Raw genomic sequence first — 19,445 nt, 5'->3', positions numbered from 1 at the left:
AGTATTTAAACAGACTAAATGTCTTCTGGGCGCTGAACTGTTTTACTTAACAATCCAGTCACCTTAACCTATTACTGTAGAGGCTTTAGGTGGAAGAGAACAGTAAAGCCTGGGCAACAGGTTCAAAGAACTGAGAATGACAAACAACAAATTGGCTAAATAACATAAAGAACTAGCCTGGGACATCAGTGATCAGCCGGCCTGATTTTCAAACAGCAGTAGTATATGTGCCAATTTTGTTTCCTAACATGAACATGAAGCAACACTCTTTGTTGCTTTGTGAGTACGAAATATACATACACACCAAAGGTGGAGTCTTAGTGTTAATATAGATGTTGACACAAAGAATTAGCAGCAGCGACCGCTGTGCTGCAGGTTCTTTTGTTGCTCTGGGAAAATCGCTCTCCGGCGTGTTTCGCACCACGTTGACGCCAGGGGCGTCTTCGCACGAGTGTCATTTACACCTCCTCCCACTTTGGCTCTCCTCTTCCTCCTCCGGCTCCAGCTCCGTGTCCTCCTCTTTCATCCTCCGAGGTCAGGCGCACACTGAGCAACAATCCCATTTCTCTTTGAGATCGTCCTCTCTGTATGTGACGAGCCGTGGACTTGAGGGGACGATGAGTCAACAGCACCGGCTGGACAGAGATAAAACCTCTGAAATGCAGAAACACTTCGACACAGAGAGGTGACACATTAGTTTGAGGAAGGTGTCGGCGTCTGAAGCTTTCCAGCAGTTCTCTGAGGGTTAGAGGAGCAAAAAGACAACAACAAAAAGGCGTTTTTCTGTGTTTGCATTCAAGCTGTTGATGCGACTGCTGATGCGACTGCTGAGGCGACGTTGCTCCCCGCACAGAGTTGGCGGGCATGCAAGTAAACATGACACCATAAGTTGCACCACATGTCAGCCGTGTGAAGATAATACTTTAGATTATTAAAAGTAAAAGTTCAATATTAAATTTTGCTCGATTCCTAACATACTAACAAAATCTAGTCGAGTAGCTTTAGCAATTACAGTCATCTCAGCTCCTGCGGATGAGGCACAAAGCTGAGATCAACTGCATCCAAGAAATTTGAAAAGTTCCCTGCTGTCTGAGAAAAACAAAAATTATTCTGCAAGTACAGGATGTCGCAGAAGTTTCTCTTTTGTTTAGTGTTAAGTGCTGCTCTTGTTCAGATAATAAATAAATAAATACAGCAAACAGTCTTGTTATAGTGTTTTAATTCAGGTAGAGTGTAACAATCTGTGATGTAGACTGTACTACTGTCTCACCGGTTGGGATTTAGTAGTGTGCTTTTAAAAAGCTGTTCCTTCAGAAATACATCCCTGAACATCGGTATGATGGTTTGGTGTTTGGCTCATATTTATGCGAACAGACGTTCACATACATTTAGATTTACTTTTTATAGATAATGGCTTGCTATTGCAGAAACAAACAATCTAATTAACTTTTTAACAAACATGGTTGAATCATGTACAGTCTGGATTTCTGTTAAACCACATATTTTTTGCATGTCTGAGTCAATATCTGACAGCGACATCGGTGCTTCAGAGTAATGCTAACTGTATGACGGACTAAACCACAAAAACGTGGCCACACTACACATGTAGTGCGAACTACAAATGTAACTATTTTTTCTCCTGCAGTTAGTGGGTGCAAATCAATATAATAAGGAGCAAACTTGCTACATCGACTAACAATAGCATATTAATAACTCACATCTTTCACGTTTTTCACTGTAAGTTTAAACGTCTTCATAAACTATGCTAATATTGAGATATTTATGTGGACAGATTAACTCCGGTTCTCCACAGAAGTTACTGGGTGCAATGTAAAAAAAGAAAAAATCTAAACATAAACCCCTCCCTCTTTCACAGCAAATTACTTTTAATCCAGATCCAATGTGAATAGAGAGCTTGTTGTGGTGATCTAAGAAAACTTTTTCACCGTTTGGTTCCTCTCTGTCTTGCCTGTCTGGTCCCTGCTGCAGTCGCGTTCAGCTCTGTGTCGACCCCGTGGAGGTGCCTCCGCTCTTTCTTCCCTTCCCTCTTCAATTAAACAACTCTGTGTTTAATTTGTGCCACTCAGAGAATGCTGAGCTGCTCCTTATTTAATGAATTTTCCGCTCTGGGCCCGGCCCAGTTCAGCGGGCGTCCAACAGCCGGAGGCATCTTCTCGGCGCAACACTCTGGGACTCGCAGGGATAATGTGTCTGAGTGTTAAAATGAGGGCAGGGCTATTGTTCGCCGTAGAAGCCATTATCTCCGCGCTCCCAACCATCATGTTAATACCACATCCCATAACTGCCCCGCTACCTCCATTGCCGACTGTTCTGCTCGATAATCCGGCCACTAAGAACCGTCGCAGACTTTTTAGCTTTTGCTGAATTTGTGCTGGTAAACTGTTTTGTTTTGAGGAGAGGCTGTGGATGGAAACCAATGTGCGCTGACCTTCAGCGTGTTGACACTGAGCCGAGCCGATCAAACACATCAAATTAGGCTTTGGTTTTATGGCCTGATTTATTTCAGAAAAAGCATGTCTGATGTTTCGACGCATAGATGATTTTCGAAAGCATTACTCTGACCCTTTCCATCACACTCCATAGCTGTCTACTGTGTTTGCTCTTCTTAGTGAAACTGTAACAAAGGTGTGTGCAGGTATTCACATCTTTGGGAGGCTTGTTATTGATAAAAAAAAATGTCTGGTATTTCATTTAAACTAAAAGAAGCACTTACTTTTGAGTCACAATACATCATTTCGCTGGGTGAAAGCCTTATTTTCTTTGTTTAGAAATGGTCAAATTCCTGCCTTGAGGTGGTTATTTTCAAAAGAACTGTGACAAATGAGCTCATGTTGACTGAAGGCTTACTTATTTTCCGGTTATATTTCACTTTCTAACTCAATTCAAAAATGGATTTATTTGTGTGGATTATTTGGGTTGTTACCGACCTCCAGTGTGAATTTCCTGTCAATAGCATGATCAGAAATGTATTTATTGAGAATGACATTGTGTCCAGTGCTTATTTTATTTCATGTACTGTAAACCAGTAGCCACGTAAAGCAATGCTAAAATGTCTCTGTGGTATTCCTATTGTCTCCATCAGGATCTTGGAGCTGCAGGAGAAAGGCGACCTGGACATCATGAAGCAGAAGTGGTGGCCTCGCACCGGCCGCTGCGACCTCAGCAGCCACGCCAGCACCCATCCCGACGGCCGCTCCCTCAAGCTGCACAGCTTCGCTGGCATCTTCTGCATCCTGGCCGCCGGCCTCTTGCTGGCCTGCCTGGTGGCGGGCCTGGAAGCATGGTGGAACAGCAACCGCTGCCGGCAGGAGCAGCCCAAAGAGGTGACCGAGCATAGGGCCCGGCGGACGGGCCAGCGGGGGGAAGACACTGCCACACTCTACTTTAAGGATCCAGCCGCAGACGCGAGCCCCGACTTAGTGGAGCTCCAGTACACCCAGCTGTAGAGGAGAGATTTAGGGTGGTAGTGTTAGCGGAGGAAGGCTGGAGGACAGAGGGAGGCAAAGTAGGACAGAGTTAGATCAACATGCTCTGTGCCTCATCAGCCCAGGCCACTAATTGAAATCAAATTTGGTCCCTTATGATTTAACTTGCTTCATTTCTTTTTTTTTTTCTTTTATCCGTCCATCACTCCCCCCTCACCTTGTTCTAAACAAGGACTTCAGCTGGTTTTGTAGCACAAGACACAAGAAGCACACAGCATACTCCACCCAACCATTACTTCTACTAATTCGCCCATAAAGCAACTTATCTCTGCTTCCCCTCATTAGCTCAACACGCCAGGTTCTGCCTTCCAACACATCCTGCATGTTTCCCAGCAAACCTTCACTCTCACTAAAGCACAGCGTGCACCACAGGCTTTAATGATCGATCCCCACGGTGACGCCTTTCTAACCATTTAAGAGCTGCTATTGAATTATTGTTACAAACCCATTTTCTGTAGTAAAGCTTTGGTAATTTCCCTAACCCAAGGGTTCTGAAAGGAGGCGATAATTAGCCAAGAAAATGAGTGATTGCTCAGGCTGCTGGGGATAACGGTGTCAAACCTTTTTAATGCTTGTGGACGTTCTCAATTTTACTGAGATATCAGGAGACAAAAACAGCCATAAAGCAGGTTCCATTAGCAGTTACGCCATCAAGTGGTGTCCAAATATTTGTTCTTATTGCTGAAATCCATCTTAATAAGAGCCTGATGAATAATAAATGGCTCGCTGTTATGGTTAGATTTTCGCAAGTTGTCAAAGACGCCTGATGAGGATCAACTTTAATGTGATATAATTAGCACAAATCCCTTAGTGGCCCTTGAGTTTTGGAAAGACTTGCTGCTATAAGAAAAAAAACAAAAGGCTAGAGGAGAGCTCAACATGGCGCCGTCGGGGCTTTTCTGTGATGACTAAAGCAAGCAAACAGGAAAACAAGCATTCTTCTGCAGCTTGGCTGAGAGCATTTATGCATTTGATAAATGTGCATTGCCAGACGACAGGAATTTTATTCTATTCCTCTTCTCTTTATTTACGTCCTGTAATCTTTTGTTGTGGTTTTACACATATCTGAAGCTTTCTCAGAGTTTTTTCTTTGGCACATTTTTCATTAGAATGAGGTGTCTGACCTAAAACAAGATGGATACAATCTACCCTCTTTAAAATAAGAAAAAATAAAACATTCCCTTCTGGAGCCTTGGCTATTCAGAAACGGTTGCTTGCTACAACGTGAACTCTGTTGAAGTTTGAAATATTACCCAGTCGCCAACATTTTCCGTATTTAACTTGACAGTTCAAGGATATGAATCTTACCGGAAATCACCTGCGCTGTAAACAACCATCCTCAACCCCGGAGAGAGAAATGCCAGCCTAAACAAGACGGCTGTTAGTGATAATTCAATATTTGGAAGCGTGGCCAACACACACTGAACGGCTTTGTTCACTTCCACCGCTGTCATTATTCAGCTATAGGCAGACTACAGTAATTCTGTGCTTCTAAAACAGCACAGAATAACTCATTCACAACTTCTCTTTCTGCTTGCTAATTGGTCCAGTTGGGTCAACATATTCCATGTTTGATCTCTGTTTAGGTACTTTAGCATGAACAGTATGATCTTTTTTTTTCTAATACTGCTGATATTCTTTGCTGGACACAAAGCACATAGCAGCCATAGTGCCTTACAATGACTGTCTTGATGAAGTTGGAGAATTGTCACGGCGGTAATGTGGCCATTTTAAATTCACTGCTGGCACTATTCGCCACCATGATATTATTCTACCAGAAAATTTGCACTATTTTTGGGAAATAGAGTTTATTATGTACTAGCAGCCCTTTCATACTGATTTCAAAGACTAGAAAGGTTCTTCTTTAAAGATATTTAGCACTGTTGTGTGTCAACATCACATGTTCATCATTAAAAAAAAAAGGAGCCATGATATATATAATATATAATATGGACTCCAACGCCAAGGAGCTACTGATCAAAATATCTGCTTGGGCTGAGACTTTAAGCAGTTTGCTAATATATGCTGTTGCACTCTTCTGATTAACGACCTCAGGAGCAGAGACAACGCAGATGCTAACTCTTAAAGCTAGGCTTGAGAAATCAATCAGAACACTAACACCCCTAAAAAATATACCCAAACGGAATCCAATAAGTTTAGCACAAGGCCCTGCAAGACTCACTCTTAATAGCATTCCGAAAACTCCAGGCAATCTAAGATTCCCTGAAGGAGCTTACCGTTAATGTGCACTCATGTGTTGGCGTAACATTGTCAATAAACCAACATAAGCTGCACAATACGTTCTTTCCCAAAAATGAACATTTCTATGATTACGTGTGTGGTCAACCATCTGCAAAAATATTGTCATAGCTATAATGCCTTTCAGGTTTAAAAGTAGTGAATAAGTGCAGTGCAGGCCATAGAAGAAATAGATGCACATCCAACAGAAACCCATGCAGCATCGCGACAGTTTAGCACAGAAAGCGGAGTTGTTGAACTACAAAATCATCGACATCAAATTTGGCTTTCACTACCGTCAGCTTCTTTAACAGTTAAGTGATCTTCTGTCTGTTCACTTGCTGTGTCTCGTCAGAGCTCAGATGCACTAACCCTCAGTGAACGAGCCACGCATTCAATCAGATTTAATTAGAAAATAAAAGGAGCTTGTGTGTCACACAAAGAAATGGGGTTGGTATCATTTAGACATGTTCTTGAATCCGCTTACAGGATCTGATTAAGTTCCACAGTTTCACATAACGAGAATTACACAGAGGCTAATGAAACATGCAATTAGCTTCCGTAAATGAATTATCTTGACAGTAAACCGATAACGATGACCTGGAATTTAGCCGAGCCGCAGCGAGGTTAAAACGTTCCATTTTGTGTTTATCAGACGGATTAGAACAAAAGCTGGTGAAATGTTTCAGATAACCGATCCATGTAACGATGTGAGTTCTAAAAGAACAATAGGTGCTAAGCTTCTCTATTAGTCTGACAGCTGTATCTCAGTAAGTAAGCTAAACTTTATTTGTATAGCACCTTTCACAGATAAAAAAAAAAAACAGTCTCTTTCAGGACTCAACTGATTTTATATATGGCAAAGATAATTTTTGCCAAATCTGTAAAAGTCTGAGTTCTTTTTAATTTTTTTTCAACAGCAAGTCCCCCCTTATTCAGGTAACCCTTTAACCAGGGTTTGACTTGTGCAACAGCAGCGGATGTGTCAGCACCTTTGACCCAGAGCCATCTGCTGCTTCCATGGAGAGCTGGTTTTGGCCGTGGATTAGCTTTTAGGTGACAAGCACGAAAAAAAATCCACTCTTGCACGGTATTTCCATAGCGAATGAGATCTTCAAACAAAATCCAGTAATTAGTATGAAATGCATTTGAGAACTCCAACAAGATGAAAAGTAAGCAACGTCCTTTAAAACCCCTTGATATGCAGCCGAATGCCTGTGTGCTGTTTTTTTTTCTTCCAGGGGTTAAAGGGGTTAATTAGTGTCATTTTTAACCTAAAGCAAAGAGTTGTACTTCGATTTTTATTATGGTCTGACATGGTACAATAATCACATATTGACTAATGCCAAATGCATACAGTGAAAAGAAAAAATAGTCACTTTTGGCAGCTAACATAACATGAAAATAGCATTTAACATAAAGAAAAAAAAATTCTCAGTCGGAAATGATGCCAGTAAATGTCAACACTTCTAAAAACATGTCAGAGTCTTGTCTTGCAATAGGGTTCAGTGCCCAAAACGTTTAATGTGCCGATGGAAGCTGGAACTGTCGACCTCCGTTGCCAGTATCACCCGGTGTTGAGCCGCATAAACCTGCGAAAGCTTTTTTACAAGTATTAAAAATAATTCAAAAAACTTTCCATCTTAACAAAAATGTATGTCAAGACACCCACACATACAAACAAACCACATGTTAATGATTTGGTTTACTGATTTTTTGAGAATGATTCTTTAAATTTGCATCCTCTGACCTCTTGTTCAGCCTTAAATGTACAAATGTTTCCTCCGTAGAGGACCATTGTAGCTGTAAGACGGCAGAATGAGAGGATCATCAAAAAATTTTTTTGAACTAACTCGTGTGTGTGAGCAGCTGCTTCATGTTTAAAGCTAGCAGCATTTAAGTCATCAGAACGTAGGAAAATCTGGCTTCCATAGCGAATGGGATCTTCAAACAAAATCCAGTAATTAGTGTGAAATGCATTTGAGAACTCCAACAAGATGAAAAGTCAGCAACGTCCTTTAAAAAAGTGTTTCACCACAGTTCAGACACAAATTAAGTCAAGGGTCTGGAGGCTTTAAAATGACAGCAATTTAACCAAGTGCTCTTCCCAGTAGTTTTTTGTTTTTGTTTAACACATTAATGTTCATGTTTTCCACCCAGAAATGCCTCCTGGATAAGTGTGGGGATGTCACTCAAAGCATTCATGGATATTCCTTCAGTGTATGTTTTGAACACACTTTACTTTTTGAGTAAGAGTCAGATAAAATATTGCATTTTCTCTCGCCAACAAATCAACAACTTGAGCTGCGATTCCCACCCCTGGCCATCAAATACCCACGCTGTTTTAGGGTGAGTCCAGTACACTTTTTTAAAATTAAGGACCAAAATTGCAACATTTGTTTTATATTTTCAGCTGAAGCAGTTCTCTCTCTCTCTATTTTGGGTTATTTTATTGTGTCAAACAATACAAACCAAATGAAAAACCTGTTCCTCTCCACCATACGTCTGGTGTCGCCGCACCAAAAATTACCAGAGAAAGCAACAGGAAAAACTCAGAAGAAAACATGTTTGGATTTTCCTTCTCAAAATGCAAACAAAAATGGAGACACATCAGATTTTAGCTGTTTTGTCTTTGGTAAAAGGCCACAAGCCGTTTCTCCCTCTATCGCTAGATTTATCTACCCTAAAAGTCCTGTGGTATAGTTCACTTCCTTCTTTTGAAGCAGTTTACATCCACATATGAATTTGAATTGTGCCAGAGTTCACTTCAAACTGAGACATAGAATTTTAGGCGGACCAGAGTTCACTTTTTCTTAGTCCACATAAAGGTTTGATTGCACATTCACACATCACCACATGAACCAGATTTTAATGGGAAACAGACTAGATTACCATTAAAGCGGACTAAACCGGGATGATGTGAATACGCCCACAAACGTGTCTCACTTCCAGCACACCTGATTCAAATAATGGCGCAACCTTCTCTTACTGCAGCAGCTAAATCAAAACACGCAGGGTAGCTTGAGGACCAGAGTTGGGATCTAGTGAACACGCATTTGTGATTCTAAGGGTGCACACAGTTACGCCCAACCTGCACAGTTCAGGGCAGAGTCAAATAATTGACCAGACCCATAACGATGCCAGAACAATCTTCTTCATAGATCTGCATTTCCAATGAATCACAGCACTGCCCAAACATCAGGAAACAACAAACGTTTGACCCGCCATTGAATCTATAACAACACTTGCTCAACCCCAACCACTTGCTTCATGTCTAAAGTAGAATAAAGATAAGTTTTTGGCATTTTAAAACAAAATCTTTGTCAACAATCTGAATCGTATGTGGACAGAATGTAGCAATTATACAACCGAGGGGTTGTGACCTTGGTTGGGTCGTCAGGATCTAAGACTAAACCAGCTGTCAGACCCCTGTAGCATGAACCGGTAGCGTATGCTGTGTGTTGTGGTGTCAGGACTTCGGCTGAGTTTCATCTCCAGCCACAGGCAGAATAGATCTGCACCATGTGACCTCTGTCAAGTGATCGGATAAAGCTTTGATGTGGATCCATAAACTAAAGTGTGAGCAGACAATTCTGTGTCGGCCTTTAGTGCCCTTGTCTCTTTAACTCCTACCTGTTGCTGTCACTGTGTCACGTCATGCTGCAGATTATATGTCAATGTGGACACCCGTCTTCTCTCTCCTCTCCCTCTCTTCACCTCTCCTCTTCATCTCTCTATTTACACTTGACTGTCTATGATCTCGTGCAGGTCACTAAGGATTACAGACTGGCAAGGGTTTCTGGTCCATTGACATATAATGACATTACAACTGCTTCATCGGAGGGGAGGAGGGACATTTGGACAGACAGAGAGAGAGGCTGGGATGAAGCAGAAGCAATTGATACAGGTCAGATTAGAGCTCATATGCAACCATCCAAATAAACCCGAACAAATGATCAATTTCTGTGCCGACGCAGAGCTCTTTTTTTGATTTTAGGTGGACTTATTTCTGGTGTAATCTGAGCAGAAATGTGCTTGATTGAGGCGAATCTTTCACTTCTTAATCTGAAATCAAGCCCAGTATCCACCTTGAAGACGTCAATAGATTAGGGGAAATGTAACAAATTTCTTTGAAATTTTAAATAGAAATGTTTCGAGGTCAAATAGCAAAAACTGGTTTTCAGTTTGTTTTTAGCAGCAGCTAATTATGACACAACAACCTAAAGTTTTATCAGTCTCATCTGTTCATCAGACACTGAACTGGAATCATCTCACCAGCAGCAGTGATCCTTCCTTCATAAGAAACCCTCTCGGTTGTGACATTATTTTTGTGTTTTCCCCCTCTTTTATGTTTTGTTTGATCATCTTTTAAGTGTGTGAACGAATTTCAAACAGCTCACCTCTGACCTTTTTTGCTGCCGTTTCAGGAGTGGTGAACAAATGATGAACGTGTTAGCATTGTGAACCATGCTTCATCTCCAAATACAGAGTTATTTGAAAAAATATATCAGCAGTATTGTAGGGGTTATCTGATCTGGGCTGGTTGTCTACTAATAAGACAACCACTGGTGTTCCGTCACGAAACCTTTAACAAACAAACAAACAAACAAACAAAAGAGATGATAGGTCATCATCTCAGAGGTGGAGACCGCAGAGTAAAGGTTGACGTGAGGCAATGGGCGAGTTAAAAAAAAACAGCTCCTCTGGTGAAGTTTAAATATTTTACAAGACCACTTGAATCTACCAATCAGAAACTCTCTTTATCGCTTTGGAGCACAATCCACTCCACAGTTACTGTATTTACAAAGTGGCAGGAGGCAAAATGATTTCAAATGCCCTCCCACTGGGACCCCTTATTACCAGAGCTGTTTGTTTTCAAAATTAATGGAGGCTTTCACGCAGCTGTTGTTTTTTTTTTTTTTTTTTTTTTTTGTTATTTTTTTTGCCCACCCTTTCTCCCCCAGCCTACTCTCCCTTCCATCTGCACTTACATCGCCCGTCTGACTTTTAACAACCGGCTAAGGTTTAATCTCAGGCGTTTATTTATCTTGGCTGGCTCCCAACCTGACACTCCCTAAAAAAACATATTTTTAATGAGGTGCCAGTCTGCCAGAAGAATAGCCAGGGCTGAGATGTTTTAATTGGCTCAGAGAGCTGTACCGCGAGACTCGAGTGGGATCATTCAAATGCACCTGCTCAAGCAACATGTTCTATGAGCAAAAGTTGAAAGCAGATCTTCGTGAAGTCCTCACCTACACCTGGCTGCTTTAAATTTAGAGCTTTGCAACATTTAAGTGGGAATGCCTCTGGATCCTTAACTCATTTTTACCAGAGGGACAACATTGCTTTGGAAAGGCCGCTACAGGCTGCATTGAGGGGTAGAAGCAGGGAGTGCATGCCTTGGTTATGTATAAAATGTTGTGCCTCTGAAACAAGACGGAACCTGAACATGTGCGCTTTAATACGGAGTGCAGATGTAACACTTGCATTGTGTCAGTGTGACTAATATCGTTTGTCGAGTTGAATCTGATCCTGGAGCCAAACGGGGCTCGCGTTCAGGAACTGACCTCATGTGCTTGTTGGAAAGTGAATAAAGTTACTTTAAATTCTCCCCAAACGCCAAGTGGCTGCGCTGTGGCTGCACATGCCACAAACAAACATCCATGGAGGAAAATCTGGATTCAAAGCTCCCAGGCCTGCTTAATATGCTGGTCATGCCTTCCATCTCTCACTCCCTCCTCCTCTCACCCCCGCCTGTTTGTCCTTTACCTTCCCTTAACCCAGTGTACTGCGGTTCAACAGGGAAACACTGAAGTGTCTATTAATGCCTAACAAGTATGCATGACTGCAATCAGCAGGAGATGCAGCGTCAGCCAATGTTTTGATTAAATTGTTCTGATAGGGAACTGATTCTGCAGTCCTGCTGCACGGAGCAGCTCCAAGGGCAGGGAGGGAAAGCATGCCACGGAGGGGAGAGAAAAACCTGGAGAAATAGTCATAAATCTGAAAAGCTTAAACTTTTATGTGTTTATCTGACACATGAAGGTTTGGATAAATCTTAAGGGGGAATAAAAGAGCCATCATGTTTAGCAAGAAGCTAAGTAACAGCAGACAGCTCTTCAACAATCTCCTGCCCGTCAGTTTGGCCCCAGGATTGTTTTTTTTATTTTTTTATCTTCTTTGTTTCCCATCCCCCCCACTTCACGCATCAAACATTTAATACTCTCTGGCCAAGTTTGATTTCAAAGTACACACACATATTGGTTCCTGTGGCCTCAGTTCTCGCTGGGCTTTTCAACCCAAACCACAGAATGGAGTCAGTTATCAGCTGGCATCCATCACAAACACTGCCTGATTAGGAATGCATGGAGCATCAGCAGAGCTGAATCAGTCGGAGAAACCGACCCATCGCCAATCTCAGCCTCTGTGTCCCTCCTCCCCTCCCTTTCTCCCCCTGTCTCCCCTCTGTCCTCCTCCACCCCACCTCCTCACCCCCCACTCCCTCCTCTTGTAGGACAAGGAGGTGAATCTGGAACAGGTGCATCGTCGTATGAACAGTCTTTTGGACGAGGACTTGGCCCACAAGCAGATCCCCGGTCCCTCTATCGAGATCTCTGCGCTGGACATCGGCAGCATGCAGCCCAGCCAGGCCTCTCTGGTTCCGGGGCCGGAGTCCGTGCGGGACTACCCGCCCTCGGCCCTCACTGTGACCACCTACCTGCCCGGGGAGGGACCCCCACCTCCCCCTCTTCCCCACCCTCACCATGGGGGGACCCTAGGCAGGACACTGCCCCCGTCCCAGGGCCCTGGCAGCACCACGTTGCCCCTGCACCACCCTCTCAGCAGCACCAGCCTCAGCGGCACCATGCAGTGCAAACACCGGGCTCCCAACGGGGGGCTCTTCCGGCAGAGCCCTGGCAAGACACCCATGCCAATGTCCTACCAGGCAGTCTCCGCAGGACCCATACCCGAAGCCATTGATCCCACCCACAGTACATCCATATAGAGACAGGATGGGACGGGGGTGGAAGGGTGTGGGTGGCGGCCGCTCTGGACTTTACCCAGATCGGCATGGGAGGTGGGTTGGGCAGCCTTAGAAGGGAAAAACATGTATAAATTAAAAACATTTTGTATCCTGTCATCCGTTCAGAGAATACGTTTAAAAGAGGAAAAAAAATGGGTGTATGTGGGGTTTGTGGGGCATGAGGGATGGGGAGGGGACCGGGGCGAGCAGACGGGTTCTGGACGGGCTGTAATTTTTTTCTGTACATATCTGTAAATATCGAGACAATGAGTGAGGTCAAAGTGTATTTTGAATATTCTCAATTTTTGAAGTTGAGTTATAAAACGCAAAAAAGATAAAAAATCTATATCTATACATTGATGAAACGTTCTGACTGTTTGAATGGCTTTGTAAATTTTGTTCAATTAAAAACAATGACGCGGATTTCATCGTGATTGTTTTCTAAGTGCCGAAATTAAACGATGTCTCTTGCCACAACTCATCAGTGTAAACGACTACCCATGATGCATTGCTCTAGGGGACGTTGTAGTGTTGGACACCCACTGTTATGCACCTCTGTACCAAACCTATATCCAGTAGACCTTCAGACGCATCGGACATAAATTGTCACTTTTCCCCCTTTTGTGTTACTATAAAATAGACTTGTTTTTTTTATTTTTTTATTTTTATTAGGCCTTCAAAGCAAAGCGCAGCGAGCGAAGGCCTATTTTTTAAAATTGTCTTTTCATTTCAAAGCCGAGGTCGACATCTGTCTTTTATTTGTTACATCCACTGTAAACGGTTTTTGTATGTTTTTGTTTCACACCGTTGAATTTATTGTTTATATGGACATTTTCTATTTGTCGTCACTTTAGAAAAAGATGAATGAAAGGAATAGTAGAGCAAGAAGGTGAAGACTGCAGGCTGTGATCACACCGACGCTGCCTGTAATCCGAGGGAGAACTTCGACTTTATCGCTGTTAGACGTTGAGTCCTAATTTGGGTTTTTACGATATAAACACGAAAATTTCCTCTTCAAATGGAATATATCCAGCTCTGACTTGTTTACAGTTGTGCTGATTGGGTTTATCGAAGCTAACTGACTTTATGTTTCCTCAGTTCCGATTTTGACTGATTGCTATTTCTTTTTTTTCTTTCCTTCTACAAACTGACCTCGGTTCCCTATCCTACAAAACAAAGGAGACGGTGCTTGATACAAAAAGCAGAAACTGATCACAATTGATGCATAAATGTACATGCCTCAAACTTTCATCCTTTCTTTTACTCAAATGCCCATAAATGAAGATGGTATATTCCAATAATACTTCTCAATTTTGTTGCACTTAACCAGTGGAGCAAGGAAGTCAGTTTTTTTCAGTATTTCACCAAGAAGTACCTGACAATTAGCACCTCCCTACATTTTTTAATAGGATAATCTGCTAAAGCAAAAAGTACTATCCAAACTTATAAATATAACTTTTTTGTTGTTGTTTCTAATCCCAGTAAGCAGCTAACAACCTGACTTGATAATCAAATGTAACCATCGGCAATCTGATGTTTTTCAACATGTTTCTACCTTTTTAAGAAGGTTTTACCATCTTGTGGCGACAGCCAAATTCAAACTAAAAATAAATGACTATATCCACTTTAGTTTTCCCCAATCCGAGGCCTAAGCAGCTGGAGTCCTGAATGTTTTGGATGTTTCCCTAATTCAACAATCCCACTTCAAATGAATAGTTTATTAATGGGTCTCTGCAGAACTCGACGACAAGATGAGAAGACAGTTGGATCCTGCTGGGCTTCTGCCCCTGAGGACTGGAATGGGATTTTTTTGATATAAATGCTTTAACACTATTCCTGCATTTATTTAGGTTTTGATACATCGGCTTATCCTAGCTGGTTATCAGGCTATCTGCTCTGGTAGGGCTGTCAGTCAGCTGCTAGGAGGTTCCTAATTATTGTTTAATATTACTTTAAACAATACGAAGACCCTGCAATACCTTGTTATCAGTGATAGGACCATGTCTAACACTTATCCAGTAGTGATTTAAAAATTTTTACATTTTCATTCATCTAACTGAATTTCAAAGAATAACAAAGAACTTTCGTTATTCTAAGAAAATCCATCATCAGCATTCTTGAGGCCATATGAAAAACTATCGAATTAAAGCTACACACTTTTCCAAACTTCCCAGACGTTGAAAGACAAAAGAAAAAGAAAGAAACATGGCATTTTCTTTTTAATTGGAAGAAGTTTAATTTCAGCCATTAAGAACCGACACAGTTTGGGTCGGTCCATAAAATGTTGCAGGTGATCAGCAACGCAGACAAAAAGCCCATTTCTGTCAACTGAAACTTGGATGAATTTTTTTTTTCTTCCTGATCAAATTGAGCTGGAACACAATTCCAAACCCAGTTATGCCAAAGCTTGCAGAAAACGACCTGATCTCGAATTATTATGCAAAAGTAACAGACAACAGTTGCTAGTGTGAGCGCAGCCTAAGAGTCTCTCACCTTTAGCTTAGTGTAATTAACCAGAATATTAAAATGATATAAATATTTTTTTTTTCAACCAGAAAAGTTATTGTCACTTGTATTGAGCTTTTTCTCAGTAGTCATCAGGAGGGAGGGCAAAATGACCGAGGCCTCATATTCCCCCAAGTCATTCCTAATGAGGTCCATTATCACCTGAGGGGATGACGGAGGGCGTCATTATCCAAAGTGCAATCACAGGCTCACGATGGAGGCGATTCAGCAGGTGCCAAAGCCCAGCTACTCGTAAAACAGAGGAAGTTTCACCACGTTTGCCGAATGTTTTTTTTTCTTTCTTTCTTCTTCTCCCTCCTCAGAATATTATAACGAGCCTTGAAAGAAAACTGTTTAAAAGGAAATCTAAAGCCCACACTTCACCCCGGCATTTTTGCTGTCATAAGTGCGATTAATGTGCATTTATAGGCCTAATGAGTTTTGACTTCATTTTCATTTGCCAGAGTGGGCTGTTTGGAAGCCTGCTGATCGCTCACGGTAGAGTTTTCAGGACATTAACAGCCAGAAAGCGGCACGGAGCAGACCGACTCGCCTTTGACGGGTTCCCATTCCTCACGCACTAATGCGGAAAAGAAGAAGTAAAGAGACTTTGACTTGCAGGAACGAAGAGCCTCCTTTCTGGAGATGGGACATCAGGTTTGATTTTTGTTTTTTTCTCCTGCAGAAAGTAGATGTAACCCACAATCTAAAATCAAGACGTTCTATGTTTTGCTGATGATACTGATGTTATTTAAACTGCTTGTTTCTTTTTGTGTTGTCTCCACTTATCCACCTTGACAAGGACGAAGATTGCAGATGGATTACTGTAGAAGCCGTTTTGTATCTAAGCAATTGGGGTTTTCTAAGAAACGTACTGCATCACTTTACTCTTTTTGCTGGAAGTTCCTTCATCAATACAAACACACTCTCAAGCCCAAATGGAGAGAAATTCTCAAAACGATTTTGAATTTAGTCAAAAAATTATAATAATAATAACAATTACAATCATGTCTGAAATGTGGCTATTCAAAACCTGTGCATTCTACTGATTAAACTGAATTTATCAGCTACATTAAAGATGACCAGATCAGAGCAAGGTCAAGATGCCATCATAAAAAAGTAAGATAGCATGCACTTCAAACCATACGTGTTCACAAATCAGAACTAGTGTGGTAATATTGAGATGAATGCAAAACAAACTGTTTCAGAAATGTGTTTAGGAAAACAAGCGAGGTGGTGTAAAGGTACTGCTGATGATGACTCACAATTTGAAAAGAAAATACTTTTAATCACCAACGTATCTCCTTTTGTACATGAGCCACTTGAGCCTCCCAGACAAGCCCATCCTCTTATTTAAACTATAATGAACTCCTGCCTCGCCCCAGTTCAGTATATTCTGTAAAACTTCAAACTACTGGTGGAAACTTTGCAAGTTTGATGATTGTTTTCCTAGGGGTTGTCAACACATTTAGAAGAAAGCTTAGGAAGCTGAACTACCGAGAAAAAAGAAGAATCAAGGGATTTCTCACTAGGATATCAAAGCAGATTTTTGTATCCTTGGTGTCCCTGAAAGTTAAATTATTCACACAGGGAAAATACCAGATCTGTCTTCACTGTATCTCTCTAAAAGAAGCTTTAAGTCCTTGTCGTCTTTTTTCTTCCATTTCATCTGCCACATTCTTCTCACAATCTGGGTGCAACTTGGCTGGGATTATTCAGAGACCCACACCCGACCTGAGCAAAACGTTTACGTCTCGCAGACTCTGCGATGGAGTAGACTCAGGTGTAATTTAGGTCACAACTACAAATATTGAATTCCATCATTCTACTAAGAGAGACATTATTCCTAAATAGAGAACATTTGAACAATCGGCCATGTTCCCAAGAACAAACATCAAGGAATTGAGGCTTGTGTTGAACGGTTGAAGACCTATCTGCAACTTTCCTTTGAGCAGAGAAGGCCAAAGTAGAGATGTTTCACTGTAACTCACTTCACCATCTCTAGAGGAAACAAACCACTGCATAACAGCACTGTGGCAGACAGGATGTGGGACTTCTCTTACAGCCACAGGCCTTCAGCACTTCACAGTTGATGGCTGAACCATGAACTCTGCTGTGCACCAGTGTGTTCTAGAGTCAGATGTAAGGCCATCTGTCTGTCAGGTGAAGCCTGATCCAAACATGGTCAACATGTTTGGATCATGATGACCAAACATGATTAACATGTTTGGCATGTTAATCATGCCAAAGACAAAACAAAACAGAATGGCCAAAACACAAGAATAGAGAGGTGTTGCTGTGGCTCAGTCAAAGTCTAGACCTCAACCTGTTTGAAACATAATTGTGGGAGGTTTAGAGAGGTCGACTAAGCACAAAAGAAGAGTGGGGCACAAATCAGACAGAAAATCAAAGTTATTGGTGTCTAAAATGATTCTGTAAACTGTTAAGTCAGAGTGAACACAGAGCTTCCACACAGTGCTTTAATGATCTGGTTTGTTTTCTAAATAATTATGAAATTACCTAATGTGTTGTTAATCTGAAGTGGTATCAATCTAATTTTAAGGTGTGACAAGGAGCAAATGAGAAATTTATGTGCCGGAAAACATGTCATATTACAGTCTGATAACCTCGTAGTACGAATGTAACTGAAATTAATCGAGGGTTATTGTGGTGATTTAGAACTAAAATAAGATTTTAGTTTTATCATTATCTTATCATCTCTTCTTTGAACTCAGATTGTGATGAGTTGCAGAAGCACGTAAAAATTGGGGGATTCATCATGTTCAGCTTTTTACTCATTTCGTTATATTTTGTGCCGATTAGATATCCATGAATATTTTCAAATATTAGAAAAGTGAGTACTTCTTCATTTGCAAGGGCAGAACGTGTACGATGCATATCACTGTGCTAAAGTGGATCCGTCAAAGTGGATCCACGTGTTTTTATCCGCCAGAAGGACTTCAACTCCCGTCCAAACAGACTCTACATTGATGTTTTCTATGGGTGTCAGTAGTTGATCTTGTGTTTCGGTTTGCTTTCCAATCTGTGCTTCACGTCCTGACTGAGTGGAGACCCTGAGGTTACGGTTGGTCAGATACGCAGAGGTGGATTTTATGTTCAAACTCCAGCGCCCTGAATCGAGATGATGACACGAACTGTTAACGCTGATCGTCTGTCACGAGTCCATCTCTGTGGGAAATCCTTATTTTATTTATGAATATGCTGCTTGGAGTTTCTTAATCTTTAATAAAGAAATATGGTTTACACATTTGTCCGTCTGGCGTGTCAATGACTGGATTTTTGTTGGGTGAGCATATAAAATATATTTTGAGGTGTTTATTTTTTTTTTTCCATTTGCAAATTGTCTTCAGGTGTGAAAACCTGCACTAACAGGTTCTCACATAAATCTGCAACATTTGTTACATTTTCATTTGGTCCGGTTAGCTTTCACACTGCACTGTTTCACATTAACTAAGCCCTTTGAAAAACCTGTTCACCTTGTGCACAAAAGCTATTGATGAGTTAGGATGGCTGTGAGTCGGCACAATGGTTGTGCTGCACCAAGATTCACTGAACGAAGTGACACAAAACCCTCTGAAGAAGAGACTGACTGCCATTTTCCTTCTCATAAAATGTAAAGAATAATGGAGCAGCATGAAAGTATAATGGTTGAAGAATTTCTTTTTTGTCTTTGAAAAATAATCATAAGGGTGAAAAAAATATAAGGGATATAAAACAAAGTATAGATAGTTGATCAGACAAGTTGTCATAGATGGGTTTGACTTTGGATGCCTGAAACAGAACTTCCAGAAATTTTGTTTATTTCTCTGCATTTTTTGAGAGAAAACTGTAGTTTTCTAATACCAAACCAAGGAATGTAAGAGACACAAAGATGTGGAATGTCTTTGGCAGTGCAGATGAGCTCGAGCCCAAAAACGCCAGACGGAAAGAACAAGTTTCACCAGACAATATAGATAAAAACAGTTTTTCAAGTCGTCAGCTACATAATCAAACACTTATTTATCTCGGTCCAAATCAGATGCATAAGTGTAGGGTTTTCTTTCAAGTCTATTTCACAGAAGATTCTCTCCATGCTTGGTGGAGGTTTGGGATCTTCTGTTAAAGATCTGAATATGTGTTAAACACCGTGTTAAAATTCATCAGCCGCTGAC

At 41.4% G+C, this 19,445-nt stretch overlaps 1 protein-coding gene across 2 annotated transcripts in view; it reads left to right on the top strand.

The window, feature by feature from the left end:
- The window catches only part of grid1b (glutamate receptor, ionotropic, delta 1b), a 406,477-nt gene extending 387,933 nt beyond the window's left edge, over window positions 1-18,544 (top strand). The window contains exons 16-18 of one of the 2 annotated variants that reach the window (XM_055042754.1): window positions 3,104-3,344; window positions 9,513-9,651; window positions 12,259-18,544. In XM_055042754.1, coding sequence (XP_054898729.1) covers window positions 3,104-3,344; window positions 9,513-9,651; window positions 12,259-12,725 — 847 coding nt within the window. In that variant the 3' untranslated portion in view covers window positions 12,726-18,544. The remainder of the gene's footprint in view (window positions 1-3,103; window positions 3,345-9,512; window positions 9,652-12,258) is intronic. The other variant, XM_055042755.1, reaches the window with a different exon arrangement.
- The last annotated feature ends 901 nt before the right edge of the window (window positions 18,545-19,445 follow it).

Source organism: Poeciliopsis prolifica, unplaced genomic scaffold, assembly GCF_027474105.1.
Source record: "Poeciliopsis prolifica strain line A6 unplaced genomic scaffold, Auburn_PproV2 SCAFFOLD018, whole genome shotgun sequence".
NCBI lineage: Eukaryota > Metazoa > Chordata > Actinopteri > Cyprinodontiformes > Poeciliidae > Poeciliopsis > Poeciliopsis prolifica.
Note: the sequence above shows the minus strand (reverse complement) of the source record. Positions and strands in the feature narration are given on the sequence as shown.